At 40.2% G+C, this 22,643-nt stretch overlaps 1 protein-coding gene across 1 annotated transcript in view; it reads left to right on the top strand.

The window, feature by feature from the left end:
* The window catches only part of LOC105697823 (rho guanine nucleotide exchange factor 11), a 93,778-nt gene that overhangs the window by 48,060 nt on the left and 23,075 nt on the right, over positions 1–22,643 (top strand). The window contains exons 16-18 of the mRNA XM_012421498.1: positions 6,132–6,267; positions 8,501–8,582; positions 9,634–9,686. Coding sequence (XP_012276921.1) covers positions 6,132–6,267; positions 8,501–8,582; positions 9,634–9,686 — 271 coding nt within the window. The remainder of the gene's footprint in view (positions 1–6,131; positions 6,268–8,500; positions 8,583–9,633; positions 9,687–22,643) is intronic.

The following is a 22,643-nucleotide window of genomic DNA, read 5'->3' as shown; positions in this document are numbered from 1 at the left end:
ACTTACTAGGTCAGAGTTAATGACATTCCTGATTCGTTGTAACGTTTTGATGGTTGACGATTGATGGTTGACGATCGGACCGTATCGAAACGTTATGAAATATGTATTTTGTTTCTGCTCTTTAGACCCGTCGATTTGACGTTAAAGGCTTAATTCCGTTTCCCGACGTTCGAGGCTCGGTAGAAATCCTCATAAGCCGGAACGACGTGTGAGAGGGAGAGAATAAGGTTCCAATTAGTAGCTGAAATAGACTGTAAACTCCGTGATAACCGTTATTATCACCACGGGGCAACTTCACTCGACGGCTTACAGCATTAATGTAGTCCGCGTTAATCAATAACTTGTTGCCAATTGATACGTAGCAGTAAACCGCGACGCTCGCGATCCTCGCTACTCGCAAAATAGGCTCAAGAACTCATAATTTTTACTGATTCATGTTACATTATCACTATCCGAGCTGTGAATTGATACGAATGGATTAAAATGAAATTAGCTAGCCACAATGTGGATCAATGAAAATTGTTCTGTCCATCGAATGAAGATTTAAAAAATCTGGTAAAATAGTACCCTGAGAAAAGAATGAGTCGATTCAACTTAAAATCAGTTACGTCAACTCATTATCCAGTTGAATCAACCGTATGGATGAGTTGAACCAACTCAGTTGTTGAATTCGCCATATTTAACTCGGAAAATCAGTTGAATGTCCTTTCTTTTTTCCAGTGTAGAGGGATTCGCGCAAATCGCAACTTCCTTCTCCAGTGGGAGGTCATTGTCAATTCTTCGCTCAACGAGAATTTATATGGAATCGAAAGTTAACGGGGAAAAGTGGAATATTTCATAGTTTCCCACGCATTCGCGTCATAGACACGAAATGAAGAGCAACCTAGGTATTGACCCACATGTGCGTCATCGTACCCGAAAGGGTTGAACGCGCTGCTCAGTCAACAAGATCGCGTGTCTAATACTAAACGAGCATACAAGCTGTCCTAATACGAAACCCACGTCATCACTTCGACATTGACTCCGTAAAAGTACAACAAAAATATGGATTATCCGGGAACCGTTTCATATCGCCATTTTCCATAATCCGATATCAGCTCTCGCCGCGACCTATTTTTATCCCACTTTCACGCTGCACTTGTTTAGAAAGTTTGAGAAAACGCAGTAACAAGTAATGGACCATATCTTTTTTTTTTTTTTTTTTAATTGGCGTTTTTCATTGCCAAGATCGGTAATCGCTATCTATGAAGATGGGTCTAGAGTAAGCACTTTTGTGCGTGCAAACGACCGTGTGAGTAAAATTTTCTCCTTTTTAAAAATTCTTGTTCGTGGGTCCAAAAATGCTTACGTCTGGACCCACCTTAAAAAGATGTGAAAGTGGCATCCGAAAGCTCAATCGTTCATGAAACTTCTACGAACTGGGTGTACAGAATCGTTTCAAGTTTCACGACATGAATATGGAGGCTATAAGGAAGGTCCTGATACTCATAAAATTTCGCTTGTTTATACAAAATTTTGAAAATATCAATAATAAATTTTAAAAAATTTGCAATTTTATGAATGTCAGGACCTTTGTCACAGCCTCCGTATTCACATTATCAAGTTTTAAACGATTCGGTACATGCAATTCCGAGAAATGTTTCATAAATGAGACCTCTATGACGCTCCTTTCACATCCTCTTAAGACCATAATCGATCCAGTGTGGATTGAATTTTATAAAATATGTCTATCACTTTGCAAAATTTACGTACCTTCTCGAAACTTTCCTTTCTGTATTTCATGTTTTCAATCGCAAAACAATATTTTCATTAAAAACGGCTGGCGCTGAGTTTTCTAATAAAATGTAGAAGATGAGGAAGTCCTCGTCAGGTAGGATGTAATCGTCTCCATGTAAATCTTTATTGCTTGTAATCGTTCCTTAAATAAGATTGCCGGGAGATGACAAGAAATGTCACACGATGCCAGGGAAAAGATAATTTGTTAAACCCTCGTAAATTCGTTCGCGAACATATGGAACGGCTACAAAAGCAGGGAACGATACTTCCCTGCCCTGCTATTGTTTCAGCCTCAAGTTGCACTTGTTAAAAAATAGAATAGTAAGGATACGTTTCTTCGGTCGAAGCGGGCAGGATTGAATTTCCTCAGAAAACGAGTGAAAATGAAAGCGAGGACGGTCGGAGAGACGAGAATAGAGACACAACGTTCGCCGGGCCATTAACGGCTCGCAGAGGGCGACACGTAGAAGAGAGTAATTACCGGGGCACCCAACACAGGCTCGCGAAATCGCATTCGCGGGTGGAGCCACGTTCGGCCATCGGGGATATGTGGTCGGTGGGGCATTTCGGCGCACCCAGCCCTCCGGAAATCTGGTTTCCGCGCACCGAGAGGGCACCCACCGAAAGTCGTGGCACTTCTCCAAATTTCCGCTCTCGCGTAAAATCCTCGACGGCGAGACGGCCGTCCCTATGGGGCGCGCACGGGCAAATGCAAGACCAAGAGACCAAGATCACGATAGTCTCGGTACCGGTCTTAGTCGTGCACGGTCGAGTCTCGGCTCGATTTTACAATTGTAGTCAGGTCTTGCTCATGGTTTTGCAAAAAGATCAAGACCAAAGCCAACACTGAAAAATCAAAGCCGAGTTGGCTCATCGCTCCCATTTAGTAACTAGTAAATGCAAGGCCATGGCCAAGATCGTGATAGTCTTGGTCTTGGTCTTGCAATTGTGACCAGGTTTTGCTCTTGGTCTTACAAAAAGAGCAAGACCATGACCAACGCTGAAAAGTCACGGTCAATTTTGCTCATCGCTCCCACCTAGGAATGAGCAAATGCGCGGCGGAGATCAACACCATGATAAAACATGGTCTTGGTCTTGCAATTAGGGGCAGGTCTTGCGTTTGTACTTTTCGCAAGGTCAAGACCGATTTTGCTCATCGCTAGCGTTCACGATTCTCCGGTTTTAGCGATCGAACTCTCGAAACGTTCGAGAGGGAAGAGATGTGGGGGCGATGCAGGCGCGATGCAGCTGCCGACAGGAGCATTCGCGGTATTTTTAGTCGGGCACGCGTCGCCGGAAACGTCCCGCGGGACCCGGCTTTTCGCCTCCCGAGGGAGTCTCACCTTGCTCTTCCCCTCCGTCCCGGAGCTTCCTTTTGTTAGCGGCAACTTCCTGCGGATCTCGCGAAACGTAGGAAGTTGCCCGAGATAACGTGGGTGGTCTCTTCACTGCTACGAATGCCGCGGCTCTGCCCAAGCGTTTGCTCCAATTCTCTGCTCGAGGCATTTATTGGAAAAGTAGGTGCTTCTCTTTATTAGCGGCTGATCGCATTCCGTTTTCTCCCTCCCTCTCTTTCATTTTCTCTCGTTTCCCGTTGCTTCGCGACGTCTGACTTACTATCGTCCGTTCCTAGACGGTTACGCAGTGGTAAACTTGAAGTTGACTTTTAACGTAACTTGATTTTAACGCTGGCATAGCATATTAACGCGTGGTAAGGCAAATTATCGCATATGAATACTTCAATAACCCGACCGTCACAATTGAACGGCTAGGGGAAGGTGATCACTTTTGAAATGACTAAATTGCGATCCGTTTTTGTTAAGCGATTAGCAATAGAGACAGGCCGTTTTGTGTTATATCTTCCGAATAACTTCTTCAGGTTACCCGCTCCATCTTTATGAGATTAAAAACGTACATTTTAATTGTTCTTCTTTTACTTTTGCCCCGCTGGATTAATAAAATACGACACCGTGCAACCTCTTATGCCCGGTTCCACCAACCTCGGTTAAATCATTGATTGCCTAACCGTAGATTAAAGTTAACATCCAAGGTAATCATGGGTTAAAGACATAAATGTTCCACTACATTTATTTAGAGCGCGATTACCCGATCGTATACTCAATTCGAAGTAAATTGAATTGTCGATGAACGCGTTCATATGATTGTTTGAAACTCTGATCGACTAGAAAGCAAAATAGATGCACCCTTGTCGATACCCGAAATCGCCCTAACTTCATGCAAGAAGTTTGACAGACGCCTAGCTTCAAGAAATAAGGTTCTTTGGTTAAGTATTAATAAAAAATATTTTCAAGTACACTTCGATCATTGAGAAATTGTAAATGAAATAAGAAAACGTCTTCATCCGTTTCGTCATAAGGTGTTAATACATATCATACTCAATACAATATCTATGTTATCCTCGCATTTGTGCAGTTTTTAGGTTGAAGTTCGATTAACTGAAACTAAACGATCTAATTTGGCTGGTTAATCTAAACGGCGGTTAATGGAAATCAACCTGCCGTTAAAACGTGGTGGAACGTGCAACTCGTAACCGAGGATTAACTGTTTGACCGAGGTTGGTGAAACCGGGCTTTGGAGTCCGATGACGTCCGGTGTTCCTCCCGGTTTGCCGCAATTCGCATAGTTGTGGGAGAGTTAGGTGATCTATACTTAGCCATTGAGTAGTATCACGGTCCGCTGCACTTTGCAGTAGCCACTGATAAGACGAGAGCAGAGAGGTCGGGTTTTTGGAAGCCGGCCAGTCGCCGACACGCGTTATTTCGTGCACGTCGAAGCCGAGCTTTTACTGGAGTCGTTTCCGCTCCGGAATCGGCGAGCCTCTCGGTGTAGGTGCGCGAAGGTCGCCGAAGTGCATTAACGTTGGAAAAAATCGTAACGCCCTGGTGGATGTCTTCTTTTTCCCCCTTTTCTCATGCGGAGTCGCGGGCGAGAACGTCTCGACGCTCTTTACGACCCCTCGAGAAAATTCGAGGGAGAGCAACTTGAACGGAGCGATCGCGGCGCGAGATATCAGGAATACTAAAATCGCTTAAACGTCCGTCTGCCAGATTGTATAAATGCGAGCCGATGTAGACGATGTAGGCAGGGACGTCGTGCAAATATCTGCTCTCGAAATAGACCCTGCCACTCCGACAGGTTTGACGGAAGCTCTAATTCGTCAGGCGAGGGAGATTCACCGGTTTCAATGAACGTGTTATTCCCACTGCCGCAATCGTCGGTATTACGTAGAATACTCATAATTTCATTTCATTTTTTTTCTTTCAATGGGGTTAATGAAACTAACATAAAATCGAAGAAATATAGTTTTCGCTCAAAAATACCGAATGTTTGACTTCGATGCATTGCAAAGATCGAAGACTTCATATCTAAAGATAATGAAGTAAAAATCGAAACTGTGTTTCATTTCTTTAATCCTGTGAAAAACAAAAATTTGAATATGACGTGAACATCACGTCTTGTTGAATTACACCGTGGTTTATCATGTGAAATAAGTGGTAATCCGGTTTCAAAGGAGTACCCCGCCTTGTCTGATTTCCAAGTGATCAACCCTTTGCAGTTATCGTTACACGAGGTATCTGAAAAATTTTAATCGCAGCCTCTTAATTGTTACAAACATAAGACGTTTAGAGGAAAAATCGTGTCCAGCATATACAATACATTGCATTATACTCGTATTTCCTGTATAACTCTCTTGAACATTACCATATTCTAGTAATTGCACATTGTCGCGGATGTTCCGAGCGAATAAACGAGCCCTAACGCATATTCTTTGTCTATTCCCTGCACCCATTGTTACGTTGTTCCATAAAGTCGCGGACAAATCTGTACAGGTTTAAAAATGTATTTTTTTTTCTTACAATGAAACGAGCCACGTATTAACTGATATATCCGGCATTGTTGATCCCTTCTTGCCACCTTCTCAACAGTGTCATTTAAGCATGCACTCCTCTCAGAATAAAATTCCCTGCAAAGAAGTTCGTCCGTGAATTCATAGAATAACTCAATATCTGCCCTTTTTTTTCTTTCCCTTACACATTTTATCTGCACGTTATCCTCGAAACATTTGTGCCGAAAGATTCCGCGACAATTTGGCCGCGTTTCGCCCTACAAAGGACAACTCCACTAGTAGGTTCGTTCCCCTTGGCTCGATTTTTTTTTTTTGCGCTCGTGGCTACGAGCCATTGTCGGCGCAAAGGTATCTCGCAAAGGAGTACTTTCATGGGATAACATCTCTGGCGTTACAAGGGCCGGAGAAAGATCAACCGCGACGGCGGGCGAAATAACGCGCGTTACGCGTTTTGTAATCTAATTAAATAGCTGATGTGTGTCCCCAGGGGAACATCGCGGAGGCGGTGCAACCGGAAACGCTCGGAGCAGCAGCGAAAGAGGACGCATTTCCGCTTATGGCGGAGGTGGCGATCACGCCGATAGCATGGACGATCCCTCCTCGAGGGAAGACATATCTGAAATGTACGTTCCCTCCGACCTAAGGCTGCCTTTTCTCGAAACCCTCGATTTATCGCGTGGCCCAAATTCGCGCGTATTTTTGTCCTCCCGGCTGGAAATCGCCGATTAATTGCTCGAGTAGATGCAGAGGGGATTAACGTTTACGAAGTGACGACGAAACCTCGAGGACTTGCCTTTAAAAGAACCGGTCGAATCTGAGAGGGAGATTTTTTGAAAGAGAAACGAAAATAATCATCCACTGCTTTGGTTTGTGAATTAAGTCATGGCTTAGAGGCAAGAAAAAAGGGAGGAGAAGAAGGTATTATTATTTATCAAATTTAAGGTCGTAAATGAAAGGTTTTCTTTAAATTAGAGATTTATTGTCGCATCATCTGCTAAGATCATTAGCGACATAAAATGAAATTTATGTTAATGTAAATGTAAGGAAACTTTTCATACCTTTCTTTTTAATGTACCAAAGGTTCAACTTATCTTATCTGTTGATATCTAATTTGAAAAAGACTGGAAAACCTGCTTTCGTACCCTTGAAATTTACCAAATTGTGGGCAGAAAAGGATTTATTCCTTTAAACTTCAGCAGATAAGAAAATCATCTGCATGCGTACATGAACTGAAGTGATGATTTGGATGATTTTCTTATTTTCTAAAGTTTCAAAGAATTCTATCTTTGTGCACCGAACTTTTTAAACTTTAAAATGATGAATGCAGGTTTTTCTGGAAAATAAGTGTAGGAAAATGATTCCAAATCTAACGTGCTTTTCATTTATAGTAAAAAATATATAAATAATAACCATGGACACCTTTAATCCGGTTATCGTAAAAAATGAGAAAGGAAAGATTGCATTGCCGTTGGAGATAGTTTCAATGACAGCAAGTTGGTAAATCTTTTCTCAGTTTACATGTTAACACTTTCTTCCAAAGTTGATTAGGCGTGCTGAACTTATAAGGCTTAACGATATTACCTCGCGCGAATATGGGCCACCCGATTTCAATTTAATACGTTTGAAACGTTTTTAAGTTGCCGTCGAGAAACTGCATTCTAAGGGGAAAAAGTCATATTCTCGTTATCTGCGCTCGATTTTAACTTGGGTTAAGTATCTTCTCTGAAAAGACGCGACTTTCAATATTCTCGTTATTCTCCTTCCTACGTCACGGAATAAGTACGAGGAAAATCTTTCAAAGAAGATTCAATTTCGCTAACCCCGTATTTTTCATTATTTTGCAGCATAAAAAACACAGGTCTATTTTTGTCTGGTTTATTTTCAGTATCGGTACATTCCGCATCAAGTTTGACACGAAATTAACGTTTGCTTACGACCGGAGTCGCACCGACTAATTAATTTATCGATCTCAATTGCATCGCAAAAATCGGCTGATATCCATCCTGGCGCTTTATGTCACTCAATACAAAAACGTCATTAATAACGTAAAAATTGTATGCACAGGTCATGTCTCGACAAGGCTCCTGAAAGTTGTTATTCCGATTTTATGAAATTTTCAACCGAAACGGTAATTTCGTCGATAATTAATTGAATGTGTATATGGGTTTATTGAAAATTGTTTTTTTTTTCTCCTGTTTTAATAATGAGGAATCGGACGAGATGTCGGCATTGCAACGACTGTTACGGAAGTCGGAGGGAAATCGGTTTTTCACGGTTTTCGGATCGACCTCGAGCGATCGTAAGAAGACGCGGCAGCAAATTAAATTTATTTCCGTATAGTATGATAAAGTCGTTTGTCGTGTCTGTCTCGGAAGCCCGCGAAGCGCGACCGCCGCAGTTTGCCCCTCAAGAACTCCAGAGATCGGTGCTTTTCTTGGCCGGTGCGATCCTTCGGTTCTCTACTTTGGGATTTTCTTCTCTGTCACATTGTAACTTCATTTGTCGAACCGCTAGTGACTTTACCAGAATCTATCGTAACGCTTATTTGGTGCTTCAAAAAAGAAAATCATAACAATATTTAACGAATAATGACATGCCTTTTTCTAAAACCGCGTAGAGAAGCATTTGTAACCGTATTGTATTTTATGGACCGAAATTATTCAATTTGCCCGTAATGACGGCACTAGTGGAATTACCTCCGACGGAATTGATACTTCTCGTCTGGTTCAGCATATCAATTTTCCATTGGTTCAGCCTCGCGATTTCTTAGAACTTTTATTCCGAATTCCCCTTATTGTCCGCCTTTATTTGCTTCGTTTAAAAATTAATATCCGCTTTCGTACCACGATTACTTAGGGTGCAGCAAAATATATCCAGTAAGCCAAAGACGTCGAACATAAACAGGTCTGAAAGTTACAAGGAGCACATGCACCAAAAGGTGAGTCGCCATTACTTGAAATACAGCGTTCGCATTAGAAATAGCAATTTTTTTTTTTTAACCCGAGAGTATACCTGACTTTCTTTTTACTCGGTATTTATAAACGTTTTTAACACGATATATTTACTTTTACGTGATTTTTTTAACACGCGTTGCTTTCCTTTTTTAATACGGTTCAAACACTTCTCTCTTTTTCTCGCAACTTTTAACGAGTTCTTTTTTTACACAATACCGTTTTAAAATAAACCCGCGGGTATTTCTCTCTTCGTTTTTTGAGTAAAACTTCTGATAGCACGATAGTACGCGTAAGTTCGCATACCATAAAAAGGGATCTATATCGGAAAATTAAATGCTTTGTTATTTTATTTATTTATTTTTTCTTTTACAGTTCATTACTATTTATATTCATATTTATGTTTTAATATTAGCACAATTTGTGTAAACGTTTTCGTTAGAGATATTTATCTTCAATTCGCTGCCTAAAAAGTCAATCAACATTTATGCTTCTGGCTTGAAGAAGTTGACATTAAAATCGGCGCTCATGCCTATCGGTATCTTATCCCAATTATTTCTTTTCACTCAAATACTATTTACATTCATCTTTGTGTTTTAGTATAGTCACGATATACGTAAATTTTATTTTTACGATTCTTTACCATTTCTATTCTATAATTGTTCATAAGTATCGACACAATCTGCATACGCATTCTCATTAGCATCCTTCAGTTAGTCATTAACATTTAACGTGAAATGACGAAATTCAAATAAAAAGGAAAAAAAAAATAATGCCCAAACCAACCAGTAGCTAACGCGTAAAGGCATTTCGTGAGAAAATAATTAAGACTAACGAATTTCTAATAATTCTTTTTAACATAGAGGTTTCACTTCCAACATGCGTCGCGGCCACGCGCCGATTTCCTCTATTCTTCTTTTCCAACTCCATATACCAGAGAAAGTAGTTTCGATTAATACTTCATAGCCCGATGCGAGCGCTATCAATTTGATATTCTCGTTTCTGATAGTAACATTGGCATGTCTATTGTGATTGCAGCCACAACTGCGAGAGAAGCGGAAGACTAGCGACCCGAATCTCTCCAAGACCAAGTAAGTAGCATAATCGTCGACTTATTTTGGCTTATAGTATAGCGAAGAGGTCCGCGATCTTGACTGCTCCGTCTTCGTTTGATCATCGATCGAGCAACGAACCCTTTATAGCCGAGCAATTATGACAACGTGACGAAATACGAGACGTGACTAGATTTTACTTATGTAGCTTTCCTTCGACTCCCCTTCCCCTCTTTCCAATTAAGGCTTAATATGCCCTCAGCCTGTACACAGATGAACATTGCCGTGTACATAGAGACGCGTACATAGAGTCCCTTCGACGATGCTGACACTCCAATTTGACCCCCTCCGCCACCCCTGCGGAATTTTCAAGCACCCATGTTGGCGCGCGAGTCGTGTCGAGTTGCATTTTCTTTCTCTTTTTCTTTCATCTTTTTTGGAAACGGCCTAAAAGGCTCTAACTCGAAAGGCCTTAAAAATACTGGGAACGTTCACGCCCCGAGTAATTAAGCTCAAGAACTCCGTGAACATGAAGAAAACATTAAATCCGACCCAAATGTACACATGTACAATACCGCGGTAGAGGAATATGGAATATTTCAAGTACAGTGTGCCTTAATTAATTTTCCTGATTGGATTGTACCGGAAGTAATGTTTCATTATATATTAATCTGTGGATTTAACAATCGTTAAAGTTTTCCATGATTCCTTTTTGCTTCCTTTATTTATCTTCCTGGATGCGGCTCTTAATCTTTTTTAGTTGATTCTATTTTCAAATGTGTTGTATTTTTTTTTTCTTCGTTTATTAAATGCTTTGTTTTTCATAATCCTTGCTTCTTGACATTGTGAATTCCACCATGGCACAACTTTGTTGCTAAATTTGATTTTTACTTTCCCCATTGATGTTTCTCCAGCTTCATTAAGAATTTCTACGAAATTTTCAATTTGGCTATTTATCGTTATATGAGTTGTTTCGTTTATTGTTATAGGAGTTGTTTCGTTTACCGTTATATGAGTTGTTTCGTTTATCGTTATATGAGTTGTTTCGTTAACAGTTGGGAGTTATTTGATCCTAGCGTTTACGATTTTGCGGAAGATTTCCCCGGTTTGCTTTTTTTAGGTTTCCATTTTGGCATCGTATAAGAATTGAGTGTCCTGTGAGTCTCTTCCGGAGAATAAATTTTGATGGGGTAATAGTCGCTATCATGTAGTTCAATTAAGGTATCCCATGTGAGTTTTCTGGCTATTTGGGCACTGCATATGGCTAAATCAATTGCACTGAAGGATTCAGTGGCTTTACATATATGGGTGGGTTTACCTAAGTTCAGGAGAGAGGTTTGTATTGTCAAGCAGTTTTTCAATTATTTTTCCTCTCGGGCATTTCATTTTAGATCCCCATATAGTATTACATGCGTTAAAATCACCCAAGATAATGTGAGGTTGAGGTAGTTGTTGTTTTAGTGATTTAATTTCTTGATATATTATTTCGTAACTATTAGTCATTGCGTATGGTGATTGGCGAAGGGCGGGAAATTGTAATTGCAATTGCTTCGATGTTAGTATTTAGTTGGACTTCATTAAACTGTGTATGATCATTTATCTATATCGTTACACCACCACTTGCGTAGTTGTTTCTGTTTCGTATTCTTGATAGTTTATCAACATTTTTAATAGTCCCATGGTTCTGTTTTTTAAAGTTGGTTTCTTGAAGACATATGATTTCTGGTTGATGCTCTTTAATAATTAGTTGGAGTTCTTCTCGGTGGGGGAAGAACCCGTTTATATTCCATTGGATGATTCGGGTCATTTTATTGTGTGCGTTCTACAAGTACTGGGTTAAAGTGACTTCATCTAGTTTCCTGTAAGTTTCGGGACTTGGATTGACACGTTTTAATTTTGGGTTCTTCTCGCGGTTGAGTTTTTCTTTGATTTTGTTAATTATTCCTGTGCATTTATTTTTAATTCTGTTTTCGGTTAGATGAGGACTTGGTCTATCATGTCATTTATGTCCACAATACTATCGGTCAATTCTGATGCGACTTGAATGGTATTCGCTCCTTGGCAATTTTTAATTAGACTTTTAAATTGTGTGTAAGTGAGGGGAAGTTTGTGGGTGGATTCATCGATATATGATTTGGCTAGGGATAGTAAATCGTCGATAGTGGGACCTTTATTTTCTTTAGTTATACCTTTTTTTCTTTTTGGTGGAATCGCGGACATCTTTAGAGTTAGATTCTTGATTGTTATTTTGCTGAGATAGTGAAACGTGACTAGTTAGTCTCATTCGTAGTTTTACTTGAGCTACCGGATTCAGAAAGTGGCCTTTTGTATCTGAAGGTAACGTTCTCGTAGCACATTTCGGCGACGTTGTTGATTTTTCAGATACTGTGACTTGTGTATCCATTTGTTCATCGGGTTCCTATGTATTGATGTCATGTTGTGGTAGCGAATCGGAGAGGAATAAAGTTATATTTTCAGTAGTCTCGGATATAGTTTTAAATTCTAAATTATTCTTAACTGTTATTTCATTACTTGTAGAGGTTATTAAGTTCGCTGGTTCATCAGTGTCTTTTGTAATTCCACACTAACGGGCAAGATGTCCCTTTTCCTTGCATACAAAACAAGTGGCTGATTCAGTTGCAAGAAATATGCGATACAATGTTTCCTCATGGTTCAGTAGGATTATTTCGAGTATTTTATCAATGTCGTTAACATTTACAAAGAATTGTTGTCGGAAGCTGAGGTTGTTTAATTTGTTTACGATTAGTTCATTTGGAATAATTGGGGAGACGTTGAACACAATTATTCTTTTAAATATAGTCATTAATTGTCTCGTTTCTAATGAGTGGTTGTTGATCACTATTTTTTGGTGTTTGCCTGTAAGGTCTTCGACGATGTTTTTGCTTTATAAGAATACACAAATTCCTTGATTGGCGATTTTTTATGCGAATCTTATTTCAGTAGGGTTAACTAGGGTTCCGAGTTTGGTGATATGGTCTTTGATTGTTAATCCTTCCCTAGCTTCGATGATAATTGCTTGATCTTTTGTGGGATTGGATTCATTCGAGGCAACTATTGCGCATGTTTTTGAAGTTGAACTGATACCTTTAGGCTGAATTTTGTCAATCGGTTGAAAACTGTTTTGGTTCAGTATTGTCAAGTATAGTTCCATTTTTGAGATAGGGGTGCAGAAACACCCCTACTCTTCTTCGCAGTTTATTTTGCAGATAATTAATATGGAACGGTTACTATCAACGTTTGTATACACTAAATATCAGAGGGGAATCACTCGCGACCTCCCGCTGTCACTTAGTCAGGGACAACAGCTTGGATTGACAGGTATATCAAGACTGACAGGAGATTTCTGTTTTAAGGGAAAACAGAGAATTCACGCGATCTCACGAAATCGGAGAATTACCAACCGTTAACCTATTTCGGAAAAAATTTCAAAATCCACGTCGATTTACTTCGCTATGCTGGGTGAAACGGTTTCGGGAAACGTTTGACGTAAAGATTTTTAATAGTTAGGTCATCTCATTTTCAAGGTTTCGAGAGTAATTACTGAAAAATTCTGTCACAGAACCTTGTAAGAAAATTTATGTCACGTAAGAGTTTCGCGTTGAAGTAGACTATTAACAAACTCGCTAATATGGGTTAACTAAAGCGTTAAAGATAACATTTAATTAAGTCCATACACACTCAATTCTGCGCATAAACAAAACGTGGAAAAATCGTAATAACGACGCTCTCTGAACCATCTGGTGACTCGGTTGACATCTTTTCCGTGACACCAACGATGACATTAGACGTCTTTATCCGGGAATTAATTCAAGATGCAATTTAAAGATTTTGCAGAATCTTAACGAGCGTAAAAGTGGTTTCCCAACATTTCTATTAAGGAAATTCCAAGGAAATTTACTTCCTGTAAGTATTTCACCTAAGGGAGTTGATAGCAATTCGGTTATTATAAATTTTGTAAATCGATTAAAAATAACATTTTATTAAATCCATTATGCGCGTAACTCTGGGCCTAAACAAATCGGAGAAAAATCGGAAAATCGACGCTTTTGGAACCATCTGATTTTACGTATTTAAATAAAATATTTTTGGATACATATCTTTTTAATATATATATATTTCCCTGTGCGTTTAAACATCTCTATCCGCAGATCTGTTCGAAACTCGATAGAAAAATTTTGCAATATCTCAAAAGGTATAAAAATCCCTCAACGTTTTTAGCAGAGCACTTAGCAAGGAAATTTACGTCCCATAAGGGTTTTTCCAAAGAGAACCGATAATGTAGGTTATGTAAATCGATTAAAGATAATATTTAATTAAGTCCATTATAAACTCCGTCCCGTGCATAAACAAAGGGAGGAAAAAGGATGGTAGTAAAGACACTCTGTGAACCATCTGGTGACTCGATGGACGTTTTTCAAGTTACGATACTGGCAGTGACGTCAGTTGTCTTTCGCTGTGGATTTGTCTGGAACTCAATCAAGACCGTCCCAGGCTCTGATAATACCCCGAGACATCGTGACGTTGATGTAATGCTTACCGAAATTGCTGTCAATTCCCTACTCGATATACAAAAATTCTCGCCCTCGTCGAAACCACCCAAGCTGCAGAGCACGTTTATAAATCTTGAAAATGTGTTATCAGTTCAGAGAAAAAAAAAAAAAACAAGCGCGCGATTACTCGAGCTCGGAAATTCGCAGCTGTCAACATGTCCGAGGCGACATGTCAAAGTCCGCGTCGATCTTTTTCGGTGCTCGATAATTCATTCGAATTTTCGATCTCGTCACGAACTTCCATGTAACGCTTTCTGTTTCATTGATTTTTCTCGTTTTTAATTCGTCCAAAATCCCTAGCCTTTTTAATTGTTAATGCTCGTGGTTAACGATTGTAGTAAAATTTGTGGAGGTCAATTTGTTATATAAAAATTGAGCGGGTTGAATCCTTTCGAAATAATCATTATCCCGTCACTGTTGAATTTTAGAATGGACATTGAAAAACGGAACTAACAGCATGTAATCATGAAACCAGATAGTTTCGCATCTTTTCGTAATGATGAAAAAAAATTATAATGTTCTAGATTCAACGTAACATCTTACGTTACTTGTATTGTAACCAAACGTTACCTTAATTTACGAAGCATTTTTAGTTGAGGCAAAATGATGAAATAATGATGAAAAAAAAATTATAAAGTAATGATGAAAAAAAAATTATAATGTTCTAGATTCAACGTAACATCTTATCTTACTTGTGTCGTAACCAAACGTTACCTTAATTTACGAAGCATTTTTAGTTGAGGCAATTAAACAAATCGAGGTAGTCCACCCTCGATGTATATTTTCTTCCGCGCATATCAGTGCGAAAGTTTTTCTTTTTTTTATATACATATTACTCTTTCCTCCAATTCGAGAGAAAGCGCAACGAAGTTTCGGAGTTTCTATAGATTCTCAGAATCTATTCCTCGAAGCGTACGTACGCGATATTCAAAAGTTTGCATTTGAAGTAAAGGTGCGGAAAAATTCGCGATCGCCTTCGACAAGAAGACGCAGTCCTATCGAACGAACTGAGGTGGGTTTCTCCTACGCCCAATGACGCAAACGTCCGTTCCATATCTTTCCTCGACTCTACCTACGAACCTCCGTTCGATCTCGACTTTGCCATCGAGATGAGTATATTTTAATTACATTACCGCTCTGACACTTTGTTTCCGTCAATTTATTAGTCCCGACACCCAGCTCGCCAAAAAATCTTCAACACCTAAAAATTAAAGTGGCAGTAATCCGACAATCCCATATTTGGTTTAGCGTAATGAAAGGAGATTGTCTTGATGATTACAAGTATTTCCTAAACCAAGAACGAATCACTACCTTTTTACAATACATACTGTTAATCTCTGATTTGCATTTATTTTTTTTTTCTTTCTTTTTTTTTTCTCCTTTAGCAAGTAGTGTTTCAACGTGCACTTGTTTGAAAATACTTCATTTCCAGTAAAAAAAGTAAATCCTACCTCCGGTAACTACGTTCAAGCACTGAGAAAGAAAATGATAAAAATACGATTTTCAGGCTGATAAACAGTGCATGTAGGAATTACTGCCTTTTTGCATTGACGTATAACTGAATACGCATTCATACGGTCGTTCTGAAGGCGAAAAAAGGATCCATGCCCATTCATACGAGATCTGTGTAGAGAACGCACCTCGTCGTCAGGGGTGATCCCTCGGATTGGACGATCTTTCTCCATGCGAAATCTCTCCACGAATCTACCTGTCCCGGGGGTCTTTGGAGCTTAAATCCACTTTTGGCTAAAAAAGCTAAGCCACCGAACCAAACATCTAAAAACTAGGTAACATCTGATAACTCAACGTCCTTTTAACTCCCTAAAATTACGATATCTCGTATCGAATCATTTTCTTTCGTTAATTACAAAATAATACAAATCCGCAAACAATTTGGATTAAAAGAAACGATTCGTCCTTGTTTATGCTTAGCCCACAGAAGAAATGTATCATACCGTTGCAGGTGATACATAGAACCTCTCCGAGGTTGAGGATCTGCCTCTTCTGACGGCCTTTGGAGCACGAACCTACATTTCCCTAAAAAGAATCCCAGCTAACATACTTCCTCATTGATGTTGGAAGATACGTACGATTCAAAGAACTAGAAAGATTCGATTCAAGAAAACTATTCACCCCCACTTAAGTCCATCCCACAGAGGAAAAGCATCTTACCGTCGCACAGGTGATCCTTTGCTCTGCTTTCAAAGCTCCTCTAAACCGCCGATCCGTTTCGCTCGGCGGCCTTTGGAGCTTAAATCCTTTTTTTGCCTACATAACTAATCTTCAATGCCTGTCTTATTTCCTGCAAAATTACAATTTCAACGAATTCATCATTTTCGATGATTAATGACTGGTTAAACGTGCACACGATTTAAATTCAAGGGAACTATCATCCTTGTCCGTACATAATCCACAAAGGGAATCACATTATCAGATTATCTCTGGGATTATTCGCTTGAACCTCTTGAAGCTTTGGATTCAACTCCCACAATGGTTTTTGAAACTTAAAAGAGCCCACGTTTATCTAAAACTGGCACTAATTTCTAGTCTTTTTTGCCTCTCAAAAATCACACTTCCCACTCACTCATAATTTTTGTTTGGTTCTTAACCTTTTGCACTCCGTTGTCCCCTTTGAGGGGACATTTTAAGTCTAAATGGGATGGCGCGGAGTGCAAAGGGTTAACTAAATAGTACTTTCATACAATTGAAGTACAAGAAAATCATCCCTGCCCGATCATCCACGGGAGAAACGTGGAGCACTATCTCGGGTGATTCCTTTGATTATTCTTAGCTTAACGGCGCTTAAAAAGCCCACATTTATCTAAACTCTGATACCTAATTTTCAATTCCTCCTTCACGCTAATAGAAATTGCAATTCCCCCTCGCCCATCATTTTCTCTCATTGATAACTAAATAAATGGCGACGATATAAACGATACTGTACTAAATATACGTACGATTTAAATAAAAGAAAATTCATCCCCGCCCGAACATCATCCAGGAAAGAAACTTGGTGCACTCGGGTGATCCCTTTGATTATTCTTAGCTTAACGGCGCTTAAAAAGCCCACATTTATCTAACCTCTGGTACCTAATTTTCAATTCCTCCTTCACGCTAATAGAAATTGCAACTCCCCCTCGCCCATCATTTTCTCTCGTTGATAACTAAAAAAATGACGACGATGTAAACGATACTATACTAAATATACGTATTATATGATTTAAATGAAAGAAAATCCATCCCTGCCCGAACATCATCCACGAAAGAAACTTGGTGCACTCGGGTGATTCCTTTGATTATTCTTAGCTTAACGGCGCTTAAAAAGCCCACATTTATCTGAACCCTGATACCTAATTTTCAATTCCTCCTTCACGCTAACAAAAATTGCAACTCCCCCTCGCCCATCATTTTCTCTCGTTGATAACTAAAAAAATGGCGACGATGTAAACGATACTGTACTAAATATACGTACGATTTAAACGAAAGAAAATTCATCCCCGCCCGAACATAGTCCACGGAAGAAACGCGGCGCACCGTCCCAGGTGATCCCTCGGATTATTCGCTCGAAGCTCTCTCCCTCTCTCTCTCTCTCTCTCTCCTTGGATCCGTCTCCCCCGGCGGCCTTCGAAGCTTAGCTATAGATTTTTTGGCAGAACGCGCGGTTATCGTGCACGCGCACGGACCGCGCAGGCCCGCGGCTGGCTCCGTGTACAAACCCATAGCGGCCGTCAGTATGACGTTAAACGTTCAATTCCGCGGACACGGCCGGTAATTCGCTATTGCGCGCCACCTCGCGCCGAAGGCCGCCTCGTCGCTCGTCGTCCTAACCACCCGCTCGGTAACCACGCGTCCCCTTGTTCTTACTTTTCTTTTCCCGCCCGTTCGCTGCCTTTCCTCGATTTCGCCCCGGCCCGGCCGTCGTGCCGACTTCCGACGCCGAGGTCCGACCGAGACCCGTCGAACTGCGCCGCGTCGCGAGTCCTAGTTCGTCCTAGCTCGTCCTGACCCATCCTGACCCATCCTGACTGGCAACCGCGACTCGTCGATGGCCGGTCGCGAGTAACGCGGGTGTCGCTAAAGTCCGGCTTTTTCGCCATAAAAATAGAAATACGCGGACTGACGCTGGGGGCTGCAACGTGTTGTGTCATCGACTCGCGCCGAGCTCGTGTTTTTCGTTCGTTCCTTTGACTTCTCCCTTGACTTCGTTTTCCCTGCTCGTTTGTTTTCCGTCGGGTTGCGCGGGCCTCGGCCTCTGGTTTCGCCTTTTGCGGACCGGTGTTTGCGAGTTGCGGTAATTGTAGCCCCGGGTTTCGCGAAATTGGACGTCGCTCGGTGGATTCGTTCAGCCGGAGGTTTCGATTTGCTCGGTCTAATGTCACTCTTTCACTTTTCGCCGGTTAGGGGCTCGATTTTCGGCGGTGAGGAATGTTTGGTGTTTTAAACTCGTGGAGGGGGATGATTTCGAAAGGAGTTTCGCTATCTCTAGGCCTGGTCCAGCTTGTTATTCTTCATCGATAAAGAATTACGCTGAGAGAAAAATTTACTTTCTAGCCGAAATTCATTGTTTGCGACGATCTAAGGGTTTCTGTCCATACAAATTTCTTGGCGTCATCGAAATCAATTTTGTTGGAACTATCTGTGCTGTGGCCCAAATGATGGCAAGTTAATGTCAAGTGGAAATGATTCTGCGAAAAAAAATTGTATGTAGAAAATTGGTCTCGAGGATTGAGAATATTAATGGCGAATGAATATCGTTTGAAGTTGATGCAAGAACGGGTTCACTGGTAACTGTTGGCGGTTTGAGAAATAACCCCGGATACTCTGATAATTCTATTAAATTTGAAATTGTTACAAGAATATTATTCATTCCTTCGAAGTCTTTCACTCTTTGAGGCGAATCAACTTCCCTTTTAAATACGAACATGTACAAAAAGTGTAACGATAACGAGTCAAACAAGCTCGGTGAAACAGCTTAAAAAGATTGAGTACCACTTGTACTTGTCCTTAATTCGTTTTGACCTAATTTTGTTGATAGTAGCTAGTAATGATCTATTTGATACAATAATTTCTTTCTTTCTAGAAAGTGACTTTTTCGCTCAGTGCATGGAAGTGGTGGTAGATTTGGTTTTTCGAGATTAAAAATCGACAAAAATTATAGATAACAATCGTGGCGTATAAGTCGATATGTCGAAATATGTCGATGGCGCGTCGATTCTCCATCTGTTTGGATTTTAATTAATTTAATGCGGTCAATTGTTGACCTGGGCGAAGGTGGGTTTCGATCGCAACCAGATGGGATGTTAAACTTGCGTTGATACGTTCCAAAATATAGGCGTGTAGGTGTTTTGACCTCCTTCAGCAGTTTTGCATCTTGCCAATCGCCAATCGCGACTGGCAGAAGTGACACTAAATCGGGCTTTTACGACATTAAAAATAGAAATACTGGGACTGACGGGAGCTGCAACGTGCCGAATGATCGACGCGGAGTGCAACGAATTCGCGCCTCGTTATATTTCCTGTTCATTCGGCCTGTGATTTAATTTCTGTTTATTTACTACGCACCCCGAAATTCATTGTTACATGTAACAATGCCAAAGATTAACAATATCAAACTTATACCGTCCAAAATAATATCGACGCCGTTGATATCAACTTTACATCCAACTTATATCGATACCAGCCATAGATTGTTATTTATGAGAATGACAACAAATTCGTATCTAATTTGTGTTGAAAACAAAAATACCGATTCGTTCCATTTACAAGGCGTGGGATCGTCACCTCGGAATATCCGGCTTCCTTTGTCAATTTTTCCTCTTTCTTGCATCCTTTTTTATGGAATGTAGTAATTTTCGCAGCAATTAATGGAGGGCGTACTTTTTGATGAAATTGAGGCATCGTGAGCGGTCGCAATTAAATTTGTAATAGCATCGTACGACCCGTAAGCGCACGGGCGCTCTGTAGCCTCTTCGTGCAATTTCACTTTATGTCGATCATCAATTGTGAACTGCATGGTCGATGTTAAAGCAAGATTTTTCGACGTCAAAAGTAGAGGGACATGGTTGACGGGGATGGCAGCGTGTTGAGACATCAACTTGACGTAAGGTATCGCGCCCGCGACATTTCATTTTGCACTCATTTACTCCAAAATATCATTAGATATTAGATATATATTATTTTATCACTGCAAAATTAATTTTATCTTAATAAATGTCGCTCCCAATTACACAGGAGACGCCGCATACTTTACGTTCTCTCGCTTTTTTTTATCCTTTTACTCTATACTACTTTTTCTTTTTAATTGAACCTATCCAGATTTCATTTCCATGATAATTTCAACATTTCCTGGCATATTTATAATACGCGGTATGGACATGCTAAATAATTAAAATTGCAGAACTTCTCGTATGCTACAATATTTTTCGCGACATAGTCTATACAGTAGAGGTTATCCCAAAATTTGTAATGAATTAATAATTAAGATGCAAATGCTTTCGCTAATTAATGATAGACATTCGGCAATTTTTCAACGGTGGAAAACATTCATGACGTAAATATTATCACACGGATCATGTACTTAAAGCGTCACAGTGGGGGATTTCAATTTTTTTTTTTTAAGTCGATCAGCATATTTCGGTCGATGTCCATTCGCTATACGAGCGAAGGACCAGAGAATTGAACTCTAAGGCTTAATAATAGTTCAATTGAATCTACTCAAGTGCCCAGGAGAGCACAAGTGCACTCAATAATTTTTTTTTTCACCGGTGCTTCGTCTAATCTAAAATTCTTCTTTTATCCCACTCGTTTCTGGTAAAACGCAAATCGTTTTGTTGTTCTTCCAAATACAAACACACACCAATCCTTAAATAATTAAATCTTACATCCTCCATGATAATAACGGTACCAATATATATATCCACTTCATATTTTTCGCATTTTAGATCGAATATCTATAAAAAGAAGAACACCAAATAAGCATTCGTGATAATAATGATGACAATATATACACTCACTGCAAATTTCCTTTTCATTTTACAATCGCGTCATCGATATCGTATGCGAGAAAAAATACCTCGAATGAATAAAATGTCATAAAATGCAAAAAAATTGATCCTTGCGATGCATCACCTTCACGTTCTCTAGTTAACGTTTTCAACCGTCATAAATACAAGTTTTAAGTAATTGTATTTTGCCCAGTTCGAAATAATAACGCTGCCACTCTATACGATTCCCGGGGACTCCCTTTTCATATTACAATCGCTTCCTAAATATCGCGTACAAGAAAAGATCACCCGATTGTACAAACATCGCCCTCCGTGCATCGACTTCGCGGTTTTCCAGTTAACGGCTTCGGAAAGTTGTGACAGCGTAGGAAAAGTTTTGCACTCGATGCACCAGTTAATCGGTAAACAATAGCCGCCTTTCTTCGTCCCTTGACAAACATCGGAGGTCACTTTAGAGTGGCGGTACGAAGTGCCGTGGCGGCGTGCCGATAAAGAGGCCGTGGTCGCGTCTTTTTAATGGAAAGTCCCATAGCAAATACGGAGAAAAAGATGACTATCATAATTAGGGCTCGAACACGTGAGTCAAAAGCGCGGCCCGAGTCGCGAGTCGGTGCAATTAACATCTCTAACGCACCGCCTCGCGCCTTTGCCCCTGTCATTCGTAACGTAAACATTCGATGCACACCCCTCTCATTCGTAAACGTAATGTCGGCATATGGTTGAATCGTTGGCTGCCGTTACGTTACGTTACGACGTTACGGGGTGGACCATTTTACGTCCGTTTGCGTCATGGCCAGCCATTTCTATGCAACCGGACTCGCATCTGTTGTTCCCGATCCTGCTCGGCGGTGAAGTACAATTCCTATTGCAATTACGTGTACGCGATGTTTTGATTTGCCAATTCGAGTCCCATTTATTGTTAACCCTTTGATTGCTAAGCCCTTTTGACGTATGGGCGAAATTCGCCCCCACGAACAGGCGATACTGCACCAATTGGTAGACATATATATACATCTTTTGCAGCTAAATGGTCAAGGGGGCACATACCCATTGACAGTGGTAAAAATACCCAGTTTTCAAACAGAACAGGAATAAAATGAAATACCACATTTAAATACAGTTTAAGCGAGTTGTCAGACATACTTTCAGGTATGCATTGATATTATCATTTATCATTTTACATGAAAAAATGTTTGAGTTATGATACGTTGCGAAAAATAACATATTTTGGTGTACATTCGCGTTTGTCATTAGTTTTCATATAGATTCATCGTTCCAAGTATTCCGTCTTTCGAAGAAGGACCGTCATGAACATCTATCGGTGTAGAAGTAACCACTTTCATCAATTTCTGTTAGCAGTCGATCATTTTAAAACGTCATTTTGGCAAAGGAAGGAGGAATTGACAAAAATATGAATAGAC

This window comes from Orussus abietinus, unplaced genomic scaffold (genome assembly GCF_000612105.2).
Source record: "Orussus abietinus isolate OABI.00-Male unplaced genomic scaffold, Oabi_2.0 scaffold133, whole genome shotgun sequence".
NCBI classification, from domain to species: Eukaryota; Metazoa; Arthropoda; class Insecta; order Hymenoptera; family Orussidae; genus Orussus; species Orussus abietinus.
Note: the sequence above shows the minus strand (reverse complement) of the source record. Positions and strands in the feature narration are given on the sequence as shown.